This window comes from Tauraco erythrolophus, chromosome 3 (assembly GCF_009769465.1).
Source record: "Tauraco erythrolophus isolate bTauEry1 chromosome 3, bTauEry1.pri, whole genome shotgun sequence".
NCBI classification, from domain to species: Eukaryota; Metazoa; Chordata; class Aves; order Musophagiformes; family Musophagidae; genus Tauraco; species Tauraco erythrolophus.
This window is the reverse complement of record NC_141467.1, coordinates 87,299,187-87,324,236: the sequence shown is the minus strand read 5'-3', so window position 1 is coordinate 87,324,236 and position 25,050 is coordinate 87,299,187. Positions and strand designations below refer to the sequence as shown.

Genomic DNA, 25,050 nt, shown 5'->3' with positions numbered 1-25,050 from the left:
ACAACAACAACAACAACAATCATAATAATAACAATAACAACAATAATAACAAAACCAACAACAACATAGATACATATTCGTAAGGAATAATTCCTGAGAGACTAACACACTGATGAAGAATTTCCTTTCAAGTTCTTACTTTTCTCCTTAAATTCAGTTTATTTAAAATTTAAATAAGTGCTTGAACATTTACTAAAATATGTCTTTGTTTTTATTCAGTTCAGAGAAATGTAAATTTTTCATGGAAAGTAGTCAGTATTTTATAATATCAAAACTTTAAATACTATTATATAATTATTATAATGCTTATCTATTATTTCATAAATCATGAAAAGTGATAACGGCATGTTCTATTTCTTTCTGTTTCTTTATTTTGTGCTATGCTAGCCATTAGCTGTGGTCACCCTGGAAGTCCTATTTATGGAAGAACAAGTGGAAATGGTTTCAACTTCAATGATGTCGTGACATTCTCATGTAATACTGGGTATGTTATGCAAGGACCAACCAAAGCACAGTGTCAGGCTAATAGGCAGTGGAGCCACCCACCTCCAATATGCAAAGGTAAGAATGCAAGCATTTACAGATTTCAAACTTAGTTGGAAAATTAAGGTTGAAAAATAAGTGGAAGATAAACTGTCAAGGCAAAATGAAGCCTCTCTTGCTAACAGACATCAAATTGTCAAAGATGATGTTTCATTTTTCAGTTAGATCTGTTTTACGTTCAGAAGGTTGCCAGGATAACTGTTGCAGAGAAACTTTCTTAGATGTCTGTAGTTTGTACTGATTTTTTAAAGTAGTTTCTACAACTTCCTTAAGCAAAATTATGCAGAGATAATGGAGAGCTTTAATCCTGAAATAGTGTTCTCTGCATTTTTTGCCAATATAGTTCTAATGAGTGCATGAGAAAACATACTTTTTTTTCCTTTTACAATTCCATTTAGCTGAATACTCATCTTGACCTTTTTATTTTTTATTCTTTGTTCGCATAATCCATTTGGGTTGATTATCAACATTTCTGGATATTATTTTTAAAATTCACTGTAAATAAAAGAATATTATGCAATTAGTTCTATTTGAGTTTTCATAAGCACTTTTAGAAAGATTTTCTCACCATTGTCCTTTTTAAGTCTGTTGTTACGTACTTTTTAAGTGTCCTCCTTTAGAAAAATGTGTTTTTCTGTAACCTGCTGGCACATATACAGAAATTATATTGATCGTTTTTCAGCATCTTCCCAGCAGCTTCTGTGGATATTTATCTGTGCACAGCCTAAGTCATATTATGTATTTATAGCAATTTTATTTACTATATTTTCCTTCCAATAGATGTCCTCTACTTTTCTTTGATAATTTTTCTTTAAGCGATACTGACAAATAGTTTACAGAACTCAAATTTCCAAGGACCTTTCTGCTAATGAGAAGTCATTATTTTTTAAGTAGGTGATCATGTGTTTACTTGACAAGAGGATTCTACTACATGGAAACTGTTAAAAAAATCTCCATGACCCCCAAAATAAGTGTTATACTCCCATCACTAGATAGCTGTAAGTCGCAAAATAGAAGGAAAAAAAAAAAATCGATCTTCAGTGATTCTCTTCAGTGATTTCAAACATATGAATCCTAAAGCAGTTGAGGACTCAAATAATCCATCAGGATTCTTAACCAACTAAGTGTATCCATATTTGTAAAAGCACATACCCATATGTTGGGTTATTTCCCTCTTCTAGCAAAATTACCACATTCTTACCCAAGTGATCATGTGCCCTTTAGCTCAAAATATCTGCCTCAAAGGTTATCAAAATGTTAGTATAGAAACATAAGTATATTTACATAGCTGTGTGGGTTAGACAAAAGGCACATCTAACTCCTAAACCTATTTCCAGCTGTAAGCAATAGTTTATGTCAAGGCACGAGAATAAATTGTATATATTGATGTGTCACATCACTTTCAGTGGCATATGCTTTTACAGCGTGATCACACTTTGTGAAGAAACATTTCCTTTTATCTGCTCTGAGTTTAGCATCTCCTTGTTTTATATCATCTTCCTAATTCAGTATCATTATATATAAAATCAGTATATATAAAATCAGGGTAGCAACACATTGGAAGTTTCTCATACAAGGGATAGGAGACCATTTAAAGACCATTTTAGTAGGCTCTATTTGTACAACTCTCAAGTCTATGCTCTTTTTCTTTTTAGTGGTCAATTGTTCTGATCCTGGAATTCCTGCAAATTCCATAAGAGAAAGTAAAATCGAACATGGAAATTTCACATATGGTACAGTGGTATTTTATGACTGTAATCCTGGATATTTTTTATTTGGCTCTTCAGTTTTAATCTGTCAACCAAATGGCCACTGGGACAAACCTCTACCTGAATGCATTAGTAAGTAGATAATGTGTATGCTTCTGTAAAGAATGTGAACTAGACTAGGTATTATTTTACACAACATTTATATCAGTCTCATGATAGTGATAAGAATACTCATATTTATCTACATTTGTGTGTGTGCAGTAATGATGGAAGGTCTCAGCAGCAGCTGAAGTACCACTGTTATGTTGTTATTGTGTGTAGCAAATAACAGAAACCTTAGGAAATGCAATAACTGAAACCAACATCCCCGAGTGCTTCAGCACAGTAATCCCTTATAGCAAGGATAGAAAGTAAAATCATATCCATTGAATTTGCCAATACGTGGCCTCCATTGGCCACAGAGCTATAATCACACTGAAACTTGAAAACTGTAGTACCCAATTATTGACTTATGTCACTATAGTATTTTTTGGACTTCTCTTGGGAAAACAGCAAGATAAGACTACCTATGAAGACAGCAAGCAAATAGTAATGGCACTGTAAAGCACCAAAATTGTCCTCTGGATCATGTCCTCAGTTTACCACACTACCTGAACATTATAGTCATATGCAACTTGTCCACTAAGGCAAGTCAATCAACACAAGGAGGTTGGTTTTGTTCTGACTTTCTAATTGTGATGTAGATAGAACCACAGATGTTTCATAGGTTTTTAATTGGCTGGGACAGCTGATTTACCCAGTTCCCTATAAGTCTATGGAAAAGATTTTGGTTTAAGATCAAAATTTCTCACTAAGAAAGGCTGAAGGTTTTATTTTCTAGAGATTAAAGGGAAAATAGGCTAAAGGTTTCTTATTTAGGAATCATGAATTGACGTTTGCAAAATTGCAGATATTAGTTCTCAGTTCTACCTTTATTAGTCTTCCTTAATTGAGGTTTCTCCCGTTCTGCTATTCTCCCTTTAAAAAAAAAAAATCTGAAATTTTATTTCTCTTTTCTGTTAAAACCTTTAGTTCTGGAAGTTGTCTCTTTCTTTGTGTTATGGTTAGCCTGGCCAGCAACTAAATATCACACAGCCTCTCGCTCACCCTCCCCCACTCCCAGGGGATGGGGAAGACAATTAAAGGAGAAAAGGGAAGGAGACAAGTGGGTTGGGATAAGAACAATCTAATAATAACAATATATGAATATATATGTGTATAATGATAATTTATACAAACAAATGATACACAGGGTAATTGCTCACCACCCGGTGACCAGTGCCTGTCCTATGCCAGTTAACAATCCCAAAACAGATAAGTCCTGACAGTGCAATCCCAGACGAGCTAGAGGCAGGAAAAGAGAGCAAGAGAGAGAGAGATAGCACTCTGAGAGTCTGAGAGTGAGAGCTGACGGAAAAGCAAAAGTCCTTCTTTCGTGTCAACTCTCACCTATGCACTGGGCATGACATTACATGATATGGAATACTTCATTGGCCAATTTAGCCCTCAATCCTAAATCTAAGTTCAAATCATAAGAGGAGTTGTGGACGCTTTGTCCCAGCTACGCTTCCCCCCCGGCCTGTTGTGCTCCTGCACACTGGCGAGAACACGGCAGCTGAAAAGTCCTTGAGGTCTCAGTTCCAACTATAAACATCAGTGCGCTGTCAACGTTCTTCTCTGAACAAGTGTCAGACTGAAACCAAAACACAGAGCTCTTCTGGCTGCTAAAAAGAAGAACTGTGCCAGTTGAAACCAGGACACTTTGATGGGATAAATAGCTTGATTGCAAGCCACAGTTAAATTTATAACAGAGAGTCTAATGGTTCCACATTAAATGTTAAGGTAACATTACCATTTCAGAAAGATAAATGTTACTTAATAGTAACATGTCTTCAAAGAGAAAGAAATTCTAAAAATAAAGGTGCAAAGGTTTCGATTTTTTTATTTTTATTTCTTAATCTTCTTTCAGAATCTTCGTGAGTGATTTGAAATCACAGATTTTACTTTTCTTTTATACTGATCTTTGGGAGCGAGAGTGCCATACATACTTTTGAAAAGGCATTCTCAGCTTTATTTGTGTCATTTATATACAGGAGTCAATGAATTCTAACCCAGGCACTGCCCGTGATATTGTCTAATCATAAAGCTTACCAAAACTTATTCTGATGCAGCTACTAAATATGTTTTATAAAAGCCTTTCAGCTTCTGGAGTGTTTCGCAAATTGTTTCCCGTTTGGACATATGCAGGGCGATCATCTAGTAGTCTGCACATTTTTCTGCTGTAAGAACATTTGAAAACAAGTGGAGAGATGGCTAGATGTTTTTTCTTTGACCCAAGCTGGATTTTTTTTTTTTTTGACCTAGCTGGATTTCAATCTCTCTCTAACTAGTCTCAAAGAGTAATGGAGAAGAGACAAGGTAACAAAGAAAAAATTGTTCTTCTGTAAAATGACTCAATTCCTTTGAAATGTGTTGTAACAAGCATACTTCCAGCTACTATAAATCCTGTAAAAAGCAGAATTCAGCATTGGCCTGGACCATAATGATGTTTCAACTCTTCTTATGAATTAAACACTTTCAGGGCATATGCTACTTAGGCACACGTTGCTAGAAAAGTACTTTAAACTTGAAAAGTAATGAAACTGAAAGATATGTTTGGACAACACACCTCAAAGAATTCCAGTGACTATAACAGGGTTTTTTGTACTGCAACATATTCTCAGTTTAGTTCTGAGAATCATGCTCTGATTTGTTATTTTTAAGCTGCTGAGATGTAAGTACACTTTCCAAGCTTTAAATTCAAATAATGTAGACTAGGTTTTTTTGCTAGTGTCTGTGCCATCCTCTCAGTACTTCTATCACAGCACCTTGTCCTGATATTTCTTCCCTCGTAATATGACATACACAGCCATTCCCAGCTGCCAGATAGAATAAGAATTGTTGGCAACTAGAGTATTAAAGAAACTTCAAGTGTACTTTTTAATACATTACTCAATAATTATGGTATAACATTTGTAAATTTAATTGAACATTTATAAATTTATAAATTTATAAATTTAATCAGACTTTGAACTAATAACACTGTAATTTTACTGATACATCATCACTTTTGACCAGAAAAAGATGTGAATTTATACTTCTTTCTGTTATATATCTCATCCGTAATCAGTACTAGCTGTCTATTTTGTTTATTGGGATTTTTCAGGGAAAAAGAAATAGTTATTGAAATGTCACACTGGCAAAAGAATTATTTACACATCTTTCTCTGAGAATTATTGTTTTTGAAGGAAAGTGATGTTTTAGTGTGACATAAATAGGTTGATAATTGTCCATAATAGCAAAAAGTATAATTTGACCTGATGTTTTTATTTACTCTGACAAAGATTAATAATATTATTCTCTTTCATTTTTCTTCTTCCTTTATTATTTGTTCTTTAAATCTGATTCAAAACTTAATGTAAAATTACATTCACATAGCTATAAAATGTACTGTGCAGGTATGTGATGGAACAGGGCTAGATAACAGAGAGGCAAAAAGACAGAAATCAATGGAAATAAAATGGAGGATAAATTTACATTAGGAAAAAAAAAAAAAGATATATGATCAACTTTTCATATGAAATCCCTACCTGAGAACATGAATATAAAATTAAATTTTGTTCAATGTGTAATTAAGGGTAGCATTGCAGAGTGACATAATTTTCTAAATCAGTTATTAGAAATTCAGAACTTTTAGAAATAAGTGTAAACATAAAAGAAAGATATATAGGAAACCCCAAAACTGAATCTTGTAAGGTACTAGCATGAAATTAACTTTTCCTCTATGACAACATTTGAAAAGGGCAAAAGAATCAATCAATAAAAAATAGAGATAATAAAAACACTCTGAAAAATTGTGAATGTTTTTCACAAGGAGAAATAACTTCATTGAAGCCTGCATGACTAACATGCCTTTTTATTAAGTGTTCTAAGTTTACCTTCTCTACAATCATACATAATTAATAGTAGATTTTATTTATAAATAATTGATTAAACATATAACATGTTAATACCAAGTGCCCAGTTTGTAAAGCTGATCAGTCTGACCATTTTACTGGAAGTCCTGCAAGCCAACAAAATGGTCACAGGGGTCAGTGGTACTAGGCAGGAATCAACGTCAATCAGCCACATACCAGATTTCTAAATCCTTTCTGGGGTTATCAGGAAGGTTCTGTACCCTGCAAGTTGGACTCCTAAGAGAACATATGTCAGTGAATGCAGGTCAGTGTATGTATAAATGTAAAACTCTAAGACTGAGTATAATCATTAGAGGAAGATGAATCATCACACATGAGTTTAGTCATATGTCATATTGTACAACCATTGTAATGTTGTGCACATCTGAAGTGCTAGGGAATTGAATACATACTCAACTCTGATCAAACGTCTGATCTGGCTTTTTTTTGATAAAAAAAAATCCTGCTGAAAATGTTATGGTGCTGAAGATGATGCAGTATTGATGAAAACTGCATTTCTATGACTTAGGGAACTGTTCTTGTACCCTGGTATTTGCAGCTGTAATTTGTGGGTTTTATGAGGCATAAATACAAGTATCTTTGGCCAAGATCTGCCACAGGTGTAACATAAATCAAACATGCAAGGCTAGTTTCATTCTGTTCACAGAATGTATTTTGGTTTATGAATTTTAACTCTGCATTTCCTGAACTTGACACACTTAGCTTGCTTTTAAATTAACTCCTTGCTCTGAATTTTTGAAAGCTTTATCTATATTAATTTGACATGCAAGAGGGTTTCTTTTGTACATTTTGGATATATGCTCTTAACCTTAAAAGACAGACTGGCTATTTCTTTTCAATATAGAACTTCGTTTCCATTACACACATTATCCATGTAAATAATGTTCACTGTAATGATGCATAAGACCTTTTGTCATTCTACTTTAGTCTTATGGAGTAGTTAGCTTCCTGTTGATAGAATCATAGAATCATAGAATGGTTAGGGTTGGAAGGGACCTCAAAGATCATCTAGTTACAACCCCCCTGCCATGGGCAGGGAAACCCTCCACTACACCAGGTTGCTCAAAGCCTCATCCAACCTGGCCTTGAACACTTCCAGGGATGGGGCATCTACAACTTCTCTGGGCAACCTGTTCCAGTGCCTCACCACCCTCTGAGTGAAAAATGTCTTCCTTATATCCAATCTAAATCTCCCCTCTTTCAGTTTAAATCCATTGCCCCTTGTCCTATCACTACACGTCCTTGTAAAAAGTCCCTTTCCAGCTTTCCTGTAGGCCCCCTTTAAGTACTGGAAGGCTGCAATAAGATCAACCCGGAGCCATCTTTTCTCCAGGCTGAACAGCCCCAACTCTCTCAGCCTGTCTTCATAGCAGAGGTGTTCCAGCTCTCTGATCATCTTCGTGGCCCTACTCTGAACCCACTCCAGCAGGTCCATGTTCTTCTTGTGTTGGGTACTCCAGAGCTGAACACAGTATTCCAGGTGGGGTCTTGATCTAGACAAGGAAGCTTCACTGTTGCTTGATACAACTTTCCAGTAGATACAATGCTGCTGAAATAATTTCGGTGATCTTATCATGATTTTAGATTCAGTTTCTATCATTTAGCCTGTTTTTTATTCCTGGAAAAAAATGACTGCTTTTCATCATTTATAGCAAGAGTCATAATTTTCTATATAAGAAGCAAATAAAGGACAAAAGATGCTATGCTCAATTTTCTTATTTTCTTTCCTGAGTTTATGCACTTCATGACATTTGAGCCAGTTAGCAAAATTAGATGTGTACAAGCTAATTGTTGGATATCTATATGTGGAATCTGCAAGTGAAATCACGAAAGTGTCAAGATTAAGAGTACTAAAAATTAATCACAGTATGGAAAAAACTAACAATTATTGATCAACATTTACTCAATAAACAACTGATAGGGAGTTTATCTATGACCATTTCTAAGATTGGGATCCTATAGAAATTCCCTCCAATCTCTGTGCAGTTAACATCAATGAATGATGCCTAGGAATATGCTAAAATATGTAAACAAATATTTTATTTATGCCGTACAGTATTTTAAGTAACAAAACCCATGAATATGAAATTAATATATTAGCTTTAATATATTATTCATTCATTATTTGCAAAATGTAGCAAAAAAGTAGCAAAATGTAGCAAAATTATCTTGTTTATAAACCTAATAGACTTCAGAACCAACGATTTGGGACCAGTGGATGAGAGATGAAGGTCTGCATATTGTTTACCTCAGCAGTGACTTTGTCACATACTGTTTTCCTGTGTTTTTTCTCTGAAGAGTACATGTATGAGTGTGTGTGTATTAGTGTGTGCGTGTGTTTATGCCATAAAGATCGACTTAGTGAATGAGTGTCTTTGGACATCAATATCTATATCTAAAATCCATTTTTGACATCTCCAAACATTTGCTTCACAGATTTTAGTTTGTAATAGATTTTACACTTCTAATCACATAATGTGCTTACGTGCCTCCCTCCTCCAAACCCTAAAAGGTCAGCCTCTTCACAAAGTTTATGTACGGAGTTAGGAAAATGATAACTACAAACTGTTTGATCAGTTATAATAACCTTTTTTTTTCTCCAATAATTATGCATTGTAGTGATTGACTGTGGCCATCCTGGCATTCCTCCTAATGCGGTCCTATCTGGAGATAAATATACCTTTGGGTCTACTGTTCATTATACCTGCACAGGTAGACGATCACTGTTAGGGCAGTCGTCTCGTACATGTCAGTTAAACGGACACTGGAGCGGATCTCTTCCTCATTGCTCAGGTAATATTTTTGAATTAATGAGTGTGCCCTGAAGTTGTTCTGAATTTATTTTGATTTTATTAGAAGGCTATTTTAAAATCTGGAAAATCATGTATAAAACTGAAGTACTATCTCAGTAGAAGAAAAAAACAGTAAAATCAAAATAAGTAAAAACTCTATTACCAAGAAAATAATCTGTGAGAAGCAGACTTTCTTAGTAACATTTAACACAAACAGGAAACTGCACATTCAATAGAATGTTAAAGGAACTGGTTTGTTTTGAAAATATTTTCTGTGTCTTCTGGAAAGAGTATTAATTTCCACGGGGAAATTTTGCGTCATTATGTCTTCAAGATGATGGGGTTTTTTTGTGCTTTTTTTTTTTAACTTGCAAAACATCTACTGACTTGATGACACCTCAGGTATATCTCAATAGCATAATGCATTCATCTTTATAACAAAGTCCAGTGTGCTCCACACAATTTCAGGATAGCATGCTCGGTTTTGTGGGAACAGCGTCTAATCCTCTGATAGATTAGCCCTCACCAAAGACAAGATATGTTTTCTGAACAACTTAATGCTTAGGAATGTTCTGTTTCGCACTTCAGTTTGATTCACTTTAACGGCAATGATGAAATGAAAAATAGAACTCCAGGTCACAGACAAATTTGGGTACTTGGCTAAATCTCATTTCTTATCTTAGAGTATGTAAATACAGATTGTGATAAAGGTTAATCATGTTATCAGTTTTAATTCTCAACAAATACTGGGAGGACATTTTTTCTTGTCATCGTCATGTTTCCATGTCGTGGTTTTTTTGGACTGAGGGTCGAGACAAGAACCGAAAGGGAGCACCCACCAAACATGGTCTCGGGCAAAACATGACTCAGGCTTTCTTCATAAACCAAAACAATTTATTAACAGTTACTTAACAAAAGACAAAAGGGGACGAAACCGGTTACTTGAGAGGAGAAAAGAGAAAACAAGGCCCGATCTTAAAACAACACCTCCCCACCCCGTATTTTCCTTTCGTTCCTGGCTCTGCCTTCCCCCCAGCGGCGCAGGGAGACAGGGAATGGGGGAGTACAGGTCAGTTCATCCATGTTGTTCACTGCCGCTCCTTTCTTAAAGGAGGAGGAGTCTTTACACCATTTTTCCCTTGCTTCGGTGGATCCCCTACTCACAAAGAAAAAGTCCCCAAACTTTTCCAAAGTAAGTCCTGCCCGCAGGATTGCAATCCTTCCCCATGGATCGCACCAGTTCGGGCTTTACCAGTCTCGGCCTCTTAGGGAGCTGCTGCCACTCGTGTCGGCGTGGGTTGTCCCACGGTCTCCAGATGCCTCCACGACGTCGTCGTGCATTCCATGCCCCATTATCAACAGTACCTGGTCGCGCATCCCCTGCTCCACGACCTCTCCTGGGCTCAGGCATCTCCTTCCCGACGTGGGTTTCTCCACGGGCCACAAGTGGGTCGCTGCTCCGCCGAGTACACCCTGGCTGCAGGGGGGCCGCCTGCCATCTCACACCGATTTGCAAGGGAAGCCTCAGCTCCAGTACACCTCCTCCTGCTCCATCTTTGCTGACCCGGTCGTTGTGGTTGTCTTCTCTTAGATATTAATCCTCTCTAGGGGAGCTCGGCCCGGCAGGCACCCCGGGAGCGGGGTGCTTCCCGAGCCCCCCATGCGGCTCCCCCGGCGCCATCTTGAGCACATGGCGCCGGCCCGGGCCCGGGCAGCCGCCCGGCCGGGAGCCGGGAGCGAGGGCAGCGCCCTCCTGCTCTCTCCTCGCTCCTGAGCAAAGAGCCCCTTTCCCGCCCCTTTGTCCCAACTTAAATAGGGCAATTCGCAGAGGCGCCGATTTGGCTCAACCTCCCCCGGGGGGGATGGGACTCAGGTCTGGTGGCACAGGGAGCAAATCCCCTCCCCTGCCACCAGAACACCCCCCCACACATCAAACTATCACATTCCATTATATAGGTTAAAGAAATCAGTGGGGTTTTGGACCTTATTCAGACATGTAATTCAGAGCACTTAGATATCTTCAAAGGCAGAAAATAGGAAGAAAACAAGTGACACCATTTTTCTTGGGTTATAACTATGTCAATACAAGAGGCGAAAAATAACTGATATGCAAATCTGACAGTACTGCTATACTAGCATCACACTGAAAATCCAAGGTTCTTTACAGCATTAGTAAATGATAGAATCATAGAATGGTTTGGGTTGGATGGGACCTTTAAAGATCATCTAATCCAATCCACTTGCATTGGCAGGGATATCGTGCACTAGATCAGGTTGTTCAAAGCCCCATATCAAGTTACCTCAAACACTTCCAGGGATGGGGCATCCACAGGTCGGGACAACTTGGTCCAGTGTCGCACTATCTTACCGTAAAAAAAAAATGGCTTACTTATGTCCAATCTAAACCTATCATCTCGTTTTAAAATCATTGCCCCTCATCCTGTCACTACAGGCCTTGATAAACAGTCTCTCTCCACCTTTCTTATATATTTTATGGATTGAAAGGCCACAATAAGGTCCTCTAGGGAGACTTCCCTTTTCCAGGCTGAACAACCCCAACTCAGCCTTTTTGCATAGGAGAGACGTTCCGTCCGTTCCATTTTTGCGGCCCTCCTCTGGACCCCCTCTAACAGGTGCATGCCCTTCTTGTACTGGGGGCTCTGGAACTGGGTACAGTAGTCCAGGTGGAGTCTCACGTATTCCAATCTACTTTTTTTTTTTCCTCCTGCCTTCGTCCCTTAAAAGTGTATTCAGGTATAAACTGATTATGTCAGCTACAGTTTCAGAACATGCGTTCTTTTACAGCTCATTAAAAACTAATAACAGCTATTAAAATAGTTCTTGGTTACAATTTTGCGCTGAATTCCAAAGCATTGAAAATTTTTTCAGTATCTGAATCTTCCACTGTGAACTTTTAGGCAATGGTTGCAGACAAGGACAATACTCTATGAGTCCGTTAATGTAAAGCTTAATGTAAAATGATACTGCTTAATAAATAATGATATATTTGTGAGAATTGCAAATTTAGACTAGGTTCATCAAAAATGTTTTTACAGCTAGTATGCATACATATTTGTTTGGGGGAAAAAATCCTCTTTAGATAAAATCTAGAACTACTTATTGTAGTTTTCCATAGTCTTCATAAGAAAAAAAATCTAATCTCTGAATAAAAAAAAAAAAAAGAAATAGACAAAAATATCAAGGAATGCAAATAGGAAGCCTAAAAGTATGCATTAAAATATTGAAGAAACCTTACTGAAAATAAGACTATTCTATAATAGTCCTGCTATTATATTAAATAAGTGTGTGCATATCCTAGGATAAGCATTCGTAACTGACGTAGATGAAAATATTTTTTTTTCTGATGATGTTTTTTGTACCCACAGATAGGAAACTTTAAGCATATCTAATAAAATTTTCTCAATACATGAAGAAACAATCTTTTGACATAGATTCAAATGTGAATCATAGTAAATCAAATTGTGACAGAATATGAACTGTTATTTTCTTTAGCTGTACTGCACCAAACTATAATTCTTATTAAGGACAATTGGAGAATTTATTTTCAAATTGTATATCTGAAATATATTCTAATTTTAAAATAATTTGCAAATTACCATACAGAATTTCCATATTTTGTATCTAAAAATATGTGAATTCATTAGCTTTCATTACTAGCCTTGATAACTTGATTTCTTAATTTTTAATATGTATGAAAGCCTTAAACTTTGTAGTTATTTGGTGATGTTATTAGTAATAAATAATATGGAATGTTCAACTGACAAAAGATACAGCATGCTTGCCCTTTTCATATATGGAGAAGAATTCAAGTAGAAAATACTATTTCAGCAAAAATAAGGTAACCAAATTTTCTCATGGCATCCCTAAGACAGATTCCTTTTTGTTACATGCCACTTTGTGTTTCACATCCTAGAGCTAGAAGGAATTGTCATGTCCCATTGATATCTGTTGACATGGAGAAACAGTTCTCAGTCATCACATGCATATCAGCTGGAGACAGAAATTTACAGGAACTTAGAATTCCTCGTAAGTGTAGCAATGGTTGTGTACTTACTCAAGTGGTCTAAATACTCTCCTTTTCTTTAAAATTAAATGCCAGCTGGAAGTTTTAAAGATTGAGTTATTGTAAAGACTTTACAAATATAGAATAATTAATAGGACCTGCCACAAATTCTTTGGAATCTAAATAAATAATACCAAAAAACGTAAGATAGAGATTCCCAAAATAACAACAACAAAAAAAGTCTTAATCTAGGACATTTTTAAATTATTGTAAAAATATGTAGCAGACTACTTTCAAACTAGAGGAATGTTAAGTCACCCAAGTAGATCGGGCATGAGGTATTTTGAAAGCTTATAAAATTCTTTTACTTACTGTAATTTGAAACTATTTACAATTTCTTTTTAAACAGGGCTGGCAGGCTGTTTTACTGATCTATGTCCCTAATGAAATGGGTGAAGGTCTAAGCCTTTTTGAGTCTGTGATTTTGGACCAGACAGTCAGCTAGCTCTTATACTTACTTGAGTTAATTTGTTTTTTCTGAAAGCATTAAAATACATAAGACCGTGTACTTTTTGCACGTACATGCTAAAAAAGTTCACAATGTAATAGGCATGACTACATTAGTTTGGTTATTCTTAAATGAAAGGTGTTGGTTTAAGCTGGGTTGACTTAATTAAAGACAAAATTGGCTCCTAAAGTAGTTAGAGTGGTTCACAATTAGCTGCTTCAGCAAGAGGTTGGATAGTAGTATGAGCTGCCAGGTTTGTTCTCTTTTGCATATCCAGGCAAAGTTCTGACCTTTACTGTGGCTCTCCAGATGCACCTTCAGACTGAGGCTCTATAGCTGCATTCTCTTTTCCCACAAGCCTACAAGAGTTGTACAGATCAACTCCAGTGAGGTGCTTAGGTTTTGGGGGTTTTCTCCAATAAATTTCTGGGAAGGAATAAAGGAAGCACGGCCTATATGAACAGAAACAAGAAGTAGTAAGCATGACCTATAAAGCCGCAGGTTGGCACATGAGCCATCTTCACAAGTGACAAAAATATGGTCAGCTTCTTGGATGTATGAGACTAAAACAAGTATTTGTCATACACCATGATTCTCAAAGCAAAGCAAGCTAGTTCTAATCTTCTTCCTTTTGCTATTTGAGGACATTCTTTGGTAGTTGAATTAAAGCTGATTCTTAAAATATTTCTTCTTTATTTACATTAGTGTAACTAAGTACAAAATAAGCAGATACGCTTTCAAAAATATTTTGATGTTTGAATTCTTTTTTGTATAGAAGACTGTTCAGTTTATTTGCGAGTTGGCACAGAAAACCATAAGCTGAATATCCATGGATGAAAACCTGAAAAGTGCAGCTCCGAGAATTCCAGAATTCCACTCTTCTGTGTTGAAACTCAGTCAAACAATATAATGTATTCTCTTATTACATACAAAACTAGCTTAAAGACCTCTAAAAAGATAAAACAGCAAATCCTAAGTACACATTAAAAGATTTAAACAACTGGCCTGCTGTGCAAATACAGTGTTACCTAGAATTTCCTAAAATTTCTCAATATAAATGAAGGTTTAGATGTATAACCTTAGATATTGTTACTATTATTATGACTGTATTGATTATTTTAACGTTGATATATAACAGATAGTAGAAAATATCAACCCCCTGTCTTAGAATTTGCTTAAATATTTCTAGCTGAGGGAGATTTTAGCTCTCAGGCAGTCTTGAAATTAACAAAATGAAGCTTTCAACATTTCTATAAATCAGAGAAATGCTTCATGTCAGATGTACAAAAAATTGTTGAGTAGACCTTTCATTCAATGATAAAACTATTACAACTGTAATGACATCATAAAACTAGGAAGTATTTTATGAACACTTGCTATAGGCAAACAAGAAAATTATTTTTATGATCAGGACCTTGGCTTTCCTCAGAGTTCTCTGTTTTAGATGAAAAATGACCAGGGTCTTGTGGCTTTCTTTTTGTTTCCCTATTCTTGTTTGATGATTCTGTTACCAAAAGTTTAGAGATAATTATAATTATCTCGAGGTAATTGTCTTGAGATAATTATAATTTCCATTCTGTACTTATATAAAATAATTTAAAATAAATTATTTGGGAATCAAGTAATTTTGTTATTACAAGGATTCACACCCACTGAGATATGTTTATTTCTAAAAATATAAACATAAATTTATTTATGGATACCTAGAAACATATTATAAATATATATTTTATATTATATATATTATATTTTTATATAATATTATATATTATATATAATATATAATATATATTATATTTATAATATATGAATATATTATAAATACATATTTTAAATGCAGTATTATAATAATATTTCATACTTATTCTAATCTTTGCACTCCTGATTCTAGGTGATACAGCTGGTTCTTGTGGTGATCCAGGTATCCCAGGTCATGGATCCAGAGAAGAAAACAATTTTAAAATTAAAAGCACGGTACATTTCAGCTGTGATATTGGATATATCCTTCATGGCTCAGAAGAAAGAACGTGTATGGCAAATGGAAGTTGGACAGGAAGACAGCCTGAGTGCAAAGGTAAATCACACAAGATTCATTTGTTTTTAAAAATGTCTAGTTAAAAATGCCTATCAGAAACCCCATTTTACATTACCAGTTTTGTGCCGTGAACGGTATACTGTTGATTTTGTACTGACCATTAAATTTTTTCAAATAAGTTGTTACACTGTAGCAATGACTTGGCATCACATGACAAATTTGAAATCAGTTCCTGGAACTGATGATACTGCATATTTTCAAAGTTTTGAGAAAAAAAAAAAAAAGTATGCTGAACAGTTTATTTCTTCTCAATCTTGTGACAACGTTAACAATATGTGTTATTCAGTACAAAAAAATAAACAGAAAAAAAATAAATAAAGGCTTTAGAACACAATTTTTGCTGAAAGATTTTTTTCTCTTAAAAAGCTGACTGTCACCTGATCTTTAATTATAACCATTATACACCTGAATTTAAGATGAAAGAGACAAGTTTTAGGAAAATGTCAATGTCAGGATTTCATTAGCTCCATCTATGTCATAAATGACTGGCTTAAAAAATTTATTTACTAATACAGTTGATATTATTAATTTTCAATAGAAAATGAAATGCTGAAACAAGTTTATTTGGAAAAAAATATGCTAGAAATGTCAAGCTAGCTGTGTTATCGTAAGAGAAACCTTTAAAAGCATATTTATGGAGAATCATTTATTACCTTAATTATCTTGATTCAAAAATAGGAAATAATTCCCAACAGACCCTTCTTCAAAGAAAAGCTCCCTGAAAAGCAGAAAAGAATTTGAGCATCTGTACTCTTATCCATTTTATCACTGTTGAATGTGTTATCTGTATGAAATAGTCATCTCATTTTAAAAACTTATTTCACAAGCTGGTTTTGTAATATCCTTTCTGCTGAATGATTGCCATCCTGACACAATATAAATACATATATATGTGTTTATATGTTGGTATCTGAAGGGACATGCTTAACCCACCTGAATTTTCTGCTCTTCTTTGATCTTATCTGTTACAGAAGTGAATTACCCCTTTTACATTTTAAGATATCCTTGATGTCGTTTTTTCCCCTTAAAATCTCTTGAAATGATGAATCTGATTCACAGATATATGTATGTGTGTAATGTGCACACAGGTATATTGTTCTAGTTTAGGTCTTATAGTTTAGATGTATGTATGTAATCACATGAGAAAGAGACATTCATATTTGAAAGTTAAGCATTAAACAACTGGGAAACATAAAGGTTACACCTTCCTATGAAATAGTAATTTGACTCAATCCTGTGCTTTGAGTTAAATAGGAAACATACTTTAGTGATGCTATAAATGCATACATATGGTAGAGTCAAATTAAATCTACAGTGATAACTGTAGATCAGGCATTTCCTTACAATTGGGAGTTTGTCTTTGAAGCTAAAGTAGCTTTCCTTTAATACAGATTTTAAAATCAAATTTGTAGGCTATGTTTCCCTACATACAAAACAGTAAAACCAAATAATTCATGCAAACAACTATTTACTGTACAACATACCTTATCAGTAGGTGGTGAAACTTACATTTTTCAAGATAACAGCACAGATTTCTACCACATAACACTGATGATAGCAGGATTGTCCTTAGACATTACTATTTCAAAAAGTATCTTTACTACATTTAAAAAATATTTGACATTTTGCTTTCTAGCTGTGCAGTGTGGTAATCCAGGAACAACTGCTAATGGAAAAGTATTTCGTATTGATGGCACTACATTCTCTAATTCAGTAATTTATTCATGCATGGAAGGATACATACTTTCTGGATCATCTGTAAGACAGTGCACCGCCAATGGAACATGGTCTGGATCCTTGCCAAACTGCACAAGTAAGACACATCTCTAATTAAAACTCTCTGTTTTCCTCTCCTCTAAAAGACAATGAAGTAAAATACGGAAGTTGGATGGAAATAAATTAAGTCTTCAGCTTCTTCTTGCACTACTTCATACATAATTTTGTACATGAAATACTTTTAAAGAATATAGTGCTACGAGAAAATGAAGAATACTTTTTTTTAAAGAGAGATACAGTATAGTAAAATACATGGACTGCTGTTACAGTTTAAAGGAGTTGTATGATTACATGATCTACCTACTTTAATTGTTTCCTAGGATATATCTTTAGTCTTTTTTATATTTTATTATATGTCATATTCAGACATTATTCATTTAATTTGTTTTCTTCATCACAAAAACTTAGCAATATAATATTCTGGTCTTCCAGAGGGCAGAAAATAAAAACCTTGAAATGAATACTTGAGAATTCTTTTCGTAGTGACTCTGAGGTGAAAACTGTTGTCCTGCTCTCAGATAACACCTTCTATTTGGCTTCTTCATTAACCTTATACTTGCTTTGGTTACTCAGCTAACAGAAAATATTTCAGCTTCTCTCACATTCATAATAAGCATTTTGAAACAGTTTATTTTCAAGCTCATCTGTTCCTGCTTTATTACATGTCCTACTTCAAGGTTTAATAAAAATTATGAAAATTTTATGGGTTTGTGACACGAGACTGCCTATCATTTTGAGGAAACATATCCTCATTAGAGGACCAGCAAACCGTTGCTTAAATTTTAAACTAGTACCCTAGTTTTCATAGTTTGCTACTTTACACGCTTATAGCAACCCAAATAGAGGCCAAAAGTAAGATGGTAAAGAAAACTTCCACTTCTTGTTTTGTTTTTAAATCCATCTTTAATGATAAGCATGTGAACAGCTGCTTTTGCAGTCAGCAAACTTGTGGGAGAGCCACAAATTTTTATTTATTTATTATTTTCCACATTGTAATGAGAACCAGATTAATTGTATCAAGGACAAAGGTATTTTCTGGCTGTAACTACATTTATATTATTTTCTTGTATTTTAGAGTGACATTTAGTTGAAGTACATGCTAGAACACTCTTAAACACTACTCAGGTAGAAACTTGAAGTTTTTGCTTAAAACCTAGAAAAATGTCTTGACAGAAAATATACTAATAAAACAGAGAGGCATTATGAAGATTATGTGTAATAGAAAAAAAAATAATTAACATATAAGTTTTTTAACTTTGTTTTACATTTATTGACATTGATAATACACCTTCTCTCTTTGTTATGGTTACACATCTAAAAAGTATATCCCCTTAAATGTTTATTCCAGTTCTAATGTTATTTAGGAGTTTTTAGTTTGATACATATCCCCTGGAGTGGTCAGAATATGAAAAGAATGGTTGAATGAAAGTCTTCTCAAAAAAGGTACAAACTGAGAATCTCAGCTTGACTCATTTCTGTCTTTTTGGTCATTGCTGACTATTAACTAATTCCTAAAGGAGGGCGAAAGAACTACTAGGTGCTACAACCTGTGTCTAAACTGACAGAGGTACTAGCAGCAGCTCTAAAATACCCAGAAATAGGTATGCATTTTACAGTATCACAGAATGGCTGAGTTTGGCAATCACCTCTAGAGACTGCCTAGTCCAACCCGTCTGCTTGTTGAATGATCAGCTGGAGCAGGTTGCTCAGAGCTGTGTCCAATCTGTGTCCCTTTCTCCAGACCTTTAGTTCTATAGTTCCTTAGTACATCTAAATATGAAATAAAAAATATATTAAACTTCATCATACTTAACTTGCTGTGTTCTCTCTTACGACAACATATCGATTTTAAATTTCTAACAGATAATTGGCAAGAGTTAATGGACAATATTAGCTAAATAGCTAGTTAACTGATCATGAATTAACAATCCTCTCTTTCTCCTGGCAGTTTTATCTCCAGATCTGTAAAATATGCCTGAAGAAGATTATCTACTGTAAGAGAACAATTTTCTCATAATGGTTTCAAATCAGAATTGGCAATGCCAACAGCCTTTGCTGACAGGGCAGGTTTTATTTAATTTTTTTCCTAACTGTCCCTACCACGCTGTTGTGATTTGACTCCAGCAGGCAGCTAACCACTGCGCAGCCACTCACTCTCTCACTCCCCGCCCCAGTGGGATGAGGGAAAGAGTTGGAAGGGTAAAAGTGCAAAAACTCGTGGGTTGAGTTAAAGACAATCTAATAGGTGAAGCAAAAGCCATGCATGCAAGCAAAGAAAATACGGGGTTCATTCACTACTTCCCATCGGCAGGCAGACGTTTAGCTATCTTCAGGAAAGCAGAGCTCTGTCACATGTAGTGGTTTCTTCGGAAGACCAACACTGTAACTCCGAATGTCCTCCACTTCTGCAGCTTTTATTGCTGACCACAACATCATATGGTATGGAATATCCCTTTTTTTCAGTTGAGGTCAGCTATCCTAGCTGTGTCCTCTCCCGACTTCTTGTGCACCCCCAGCCCGCTTGCTGGCAGGACAGCATGGGAAACAGAGAAGGCCTTGATGCTGTGCAAGCACTGTTTAGCAATATCTGAAACATCCCTATGTTATCAACACTGGTTTCATCACAAAGCCACAACACCATATGAGCTACTAGGAAGAAAATTAACTCTATCCCAGCCAAAACCAGTACACGTGCTCTCTGTTTTTTACTGCCAAGATTTCCCAAAATTTACTTATTTCTTATTCAAATCATGAAACCTCATGGAACCATTGCAGGTTTCCAGAAGAGCTTAGGCAAGCAGCTGTCTCAAGTGGCTGTCACAGGTGACACAAAGTAAACAGCAGCCCACCATGGATATGGCTGTTGGTGTCTGTTTAAGACCCATGCAGTTAGAGCTTTTACCTGCCTGATAATCTCACGCTTCCCTGCTCCCCCTGAGCATTACATTTGGTGATTTCTCTGCTGTCCTGGGAACCAGGGTTCAAAGTGCCATTGGTTCATGAGATGTGCCATTGCATGTGTGAAACTCAGGTGTTTTCAGTCAGGGTCATCCCCTAACATTTGTCTCCCCACGTCTCCTCCTTTTCTAAGATCTCCAATTCCAGGATCTTTCCTCCAGGGAGAATCTTCATCTTCTTTCTGGGCCTCAACACCACTCTAAGCTGACACATAACACGTATCAGTGTGCTAATTGATTGTTCTGTCTCATGTCTCTATTAATAGAAAGATTCAGGTTATGCCTCTTTTGTTTAGTCCAGGTGTTACCAAAATTTGCAATTAGCCCATACTTATTACAGTTACCAAGTAACGGCCTGCTTCTTGCGTATCATTGAAAATTCTATTTTTTAGAGGTGACACTAAAAGAAGGAAATAGCATAGACAATCTTATGACCCTTTAGATGCTTGGAGCTTTGGGCAGTATAACATCAAACAAGACTCTGACCCAGCATGCTGTGCAGACCTTGTCCATAGTGAAGATTCTCCCCTTTCAGTTTTTCGAGCTGTTACAGGATATTCTTACAAGGAAACAACTCTATCATTTCTACTGTCAAACAGAAACAATGTTCTCGTGAGAACTTGTTGCTGCACAGCTAGATAAAAAGCAAGGACATGCAGCTGGTGTAGTCGCTGATACTGAGCGGGAGCTGCCTGGAGCTCCTCTGTTGTGATGAGCTGGTGAGGTTGTGCCCTGGCCAAGGGATCTGTGTGCCACAGAAGTGCAGCGCAATGAAGCCCAGGCTTGGGGATCCTCAGGTTAACTGTATTGTGGATAACTGACTCCTCAATGTACAATGGTCTTCTGGTTAGGATCACAACAATTTAAGCTGTTTTTTGCCTACCACAGTGACTTCAGTGGAGATAGTCCAACTTTGGGTCGTTAGATGAACTCCTTGAGCTGGGAGTTGAACAAGGTGACTTCCAGAGGTCCCTTCCAACCTCACCATTCTGTGATTCTCTCACTGCCTGAACCTGTGAACTTCAGAAAATGCCACTGAGCCTGCTAAGTAGCTACCACGTTTCTTTTAGTTAAAGTTTTATTTCTATGTTTATGACAAAACACAATATCTCAGTAAAATCTAGGTCATCTCCCTACATCTACTTTTGCTCTTTTTTTTGAAAGTCAAATGCTGCAGAATAAGACAAAAGAGCAGTAGGATCTTTTCCTTGCCACTCCTAACACATCTTTATGAACAGTTCTAATGTTACAACACGGTAATACGAAGAATAACTTTTTTCCCCCTAAATCTTTTCTTTCATGCAACTCTTTTACCTATAGTAAGATAAAGACTAGTAAATACAGAAAGGCAAAAACACATGAAAGAAAATCAGACCTGATTTGTTTGGTTTTGTTGTTTGTTTGGGTTTTTTCCTTTGAAATATGGCTTGAAATGTTAATGACAGGAAGGTAGGAATTTTCAGAAGGTAGAACAATCTAGAGATCTGCTAAAGCCATGGTGGCTTTTGCTGTATAACAGAACAATATTCAAGTGTCAGTAGCAGGAAAGAGTACAATCATTACAGTAACAATAACAGTAACAGTGGAAGAGGCAAAAAGTTTGTGTTAATGACCAGAAGAAAGAAATGGAGATTGTAAGGAAGGTGAACGAAAAAGCTGGGAACACGGTTTTATTTGGATTTAAATAAACAATTAAAATAGTTTTCAGCAGTATAAAATAGTTTGTGGAGCTGTTTGATTATATACGATGCATGGTGTTCACACATTCTTGAATTCATAAGGCAATGATTTATAATATTCTTCATACAGGAAAATCTAAAGAGATGAAACAACAATTAGGGAAGAAATAATAAAGGCATGAGAATTATGTGGTAATCCAGTCAAAACAATAATATATGTGGAAAAATATCAAGGATGATTTTAGTTGAATTTGCAACTTTAAGAATAGTAAATGGAATATGTCAAATAAAGAAAGGTTGAACATGTAGAGTATTTGAGTATACTGATGTAACTAAGGGAAACAGTTCTGTCTTTCACAGCTCAAGAATTTTTTAGAATGACAAAAAATCTATGACTTTTTAAGTTTTTTAAAAATTAAAATTACTGTGTTGCTAGGTAAAATAAAATAGACTGATCCCCATTTTTTTTTTACTGCACTGTCTACTTTTAGACTAACCCAAGTAACCCCATGGTATGTTTTATAGTCTTTTCTGTATCGATAGACAGCGATTGTGTGGGACTTCTTTCTTTTACTTTGGAGATTTAATACATCCAGCTTTATTAGTATCTGCTTACTCAGACTAATGAACTGCAGAGCAGGCATACTCCATACCTTGAATTGTCAGTTCCCTAATTTATTTAGATCAAGGGGTCTGGCCAGAATACGCTACAAACATGTAGTCAGGGATTTTCTTATTTTGGAAACCAGAATACAGATATGATGCCATTCACCTGAGTCATGCTTTGGCATTGAGTTAAAAGCGGACAGGATGTGCTTTCTGGCCAGGAAACTGCCTTCCACAATTATCCAGAAGTAGTAACGATGTTGTAGGGGGATTGTCAAGTTTACTATAAGGTAAATGTAAAACACACAGGTGCTGTATTTTATACGAACTATATTTTTTTCCTGGTGTTTGTTTTTTTCCTGAAAACAACAGGTTTTTATCATTGCCACCAGGGTTTTCAAGACTTCTTATTCTGAAAACTGTTCCAGAAATTGATAGATCCAGTTGACGAGATCTAAGAGAAACTTACCTGTTTTATCATTATTCTCAGATTACAATGATTCAGTTCTTCATTAACTCCTTATGAATATGTAATCTCTTTAGGAGATTAAATTATCTCCTTACACGAGAAGTCACAAGAGGTTTTACAACCATTCCCACTATTAAAGTACTATAGGCCTAGTTTTATCGTCAGCCATGGTCTATGTTTGGGGGTAGCCTGAACATTCCCATCTGTTTATGTACATAGTAATCGTGAACATTTACAAAGTGGGAGTTTTTTCGCAGACGTGTGTCTTAAATTTTCCAGACTGTGTTTTCTTTCAGGATTTACCCATGAAAAAGTAAACTAAGCAATAGATATCTGCTTCTTTAATAATGAAGCTCAGAACTGATAGGAAAATTTGAGGGTATCAAAAGGTAGTAGTATCACATGGATAATTTTGTGCTTTTTTTTTCATTTTATAATCTTGAAATTTTACTGATCAAAATTATACAGTCCATTACTTCTACTGTTGAATAGATGTATTAATGTTCTCCAAATGTAACTGTTATGCAGCTCCACATGTTGTATTTGGCAGCTAATTCAGATGATGTATATGTTTAGCTTCTCATGATGGAAATGAGATTTGCGATTCTTCTTTTTTTCTCTTTTTTTTCCCCAATAAATTCCTAGTTTTGTCCCACGTTTTTTCCCTTATATATAAATAAATCACATTTAGATTTTAAAGTCTGTTCAACTATTTACTTGCAGTTATCAGTTGCGGAGATCCAGGAGTCCCAGCCAACGGCATGAGATATGGTGATGATTATGTTGTTGGACAAAACGTTACTTATATGTGCCAACCTGGTTATACAATGGAATCAAATAGCTCCATAATTCGCACTTGTACTAGCAATGGCACATGGAGTGGAGTAATCCCAACATGCAAAGGTACAACATTTATTTTGATTGTCAACTATTTCTTCCATGACATTTATATCCACTGTTTATTGTAATGAGTCAGCCAAATATTTCCATAGAAATCAAAACTTACTGTTAGTATGAATACACTGAATTGATTTTTTTGGCTGCAGGAACTGTGACTTCATGCTTTTCCGTCCTTTCCCTTTCATTTTTAATAGCAGCACTGTATGTTGAACAGTTTTTTGTAGCTTTATAGAACATTTTATTACTTCGCTGCTAAACTGAATTAGCCAATATGAAATGATGGTTTAGATTCGTTTGTATGTTTGTTAAGATTAGCATGTCATACCAAAAAATAACCTTGTATATGTCCCTGTCTTTACAAAAAGACCACTCAGGCACATGATAAACACCTTTGGGAAAGATCTGCATATATACAACTGAACTTTGTCAAGGTCAAATTGTTCTGGGTTACCCTAACTGTAATACCAAGATTTTTCTCTGATCCCTCTTTCATTAGACGTGCACCTTTGAGCATCACTGTGCTGTATCAATATACTTAGCAAAAAGATTAAATCCTTCTAGCAGATTTCCTAAACATTGTTCTGCTTCATGTTATTTTCTCTGTTGTGAAAACTGAAAGGATTAATCTCAAGGTCTTCTTTTTCTCTCTTTTACTTATTGCATTCCTGATTTTTCTGTTTTATTGGAATTATTTTAATGTTCTCTGTTGAAATTTAAACAAAAAAAAAATTCTTAACGTTACTGAAAAAACACTTTATCTGTGTCATCAAAACAATTTTCTCTGAGAAACTCACTTGCTAAACCCTAAAGCATCTTCTTTCAGTATTATCACTTGAATGTTTTCTTTCAGGGTTCACATCAAGTTATGTCTGGTCTCTATTCTTTTAAAACTTAGTTGGCTACACTTTTACTTGCTTTATTCTCATTCATCTTCCTT

The 25,050-nt window shown here is 35.5% G+C and overlaps 1 protein-coding gene across 4 annotated transcripts in view; it reads left to right on the top strand.

Moving 5' to 3' along the window:
* Positions 1-25,050, top strand: part of CSMD3 (CUB and Sushi multiple domains 3) — a 737,988-nt gene that overhangs the window by 671,540 nt on the left and 41,398 nt on the right. For all 4 annotated transcript variants that reach the window (XM_086609528.1, XM_086609527.1, XM_086609526.1 and 1 more), the window contains 6 exons: positions 388-561; positions 2,199-2,384; positions 8,927-9,100; positions 15,523-15,705; positions 17,363-17,539; positions 23,937-24,116. In XM_086609528.1, coding sequence (XP_086465654.1) covers positions 388-561; positions 2,199-2,384; positions 8,927-9,100; positions 15,523-15,705; positions 17,363-17,539; positions 23,937-24,116 — 1,074 coding nt within the window. The remainder of the gene's footprint in view (positions 1-387; positions 562-2,198; positions 2,385-8,926; positions 9,101-15,522; positions 15,706-17,362; positions 17,540-23,936; positions 24,117-25,050) is intronic.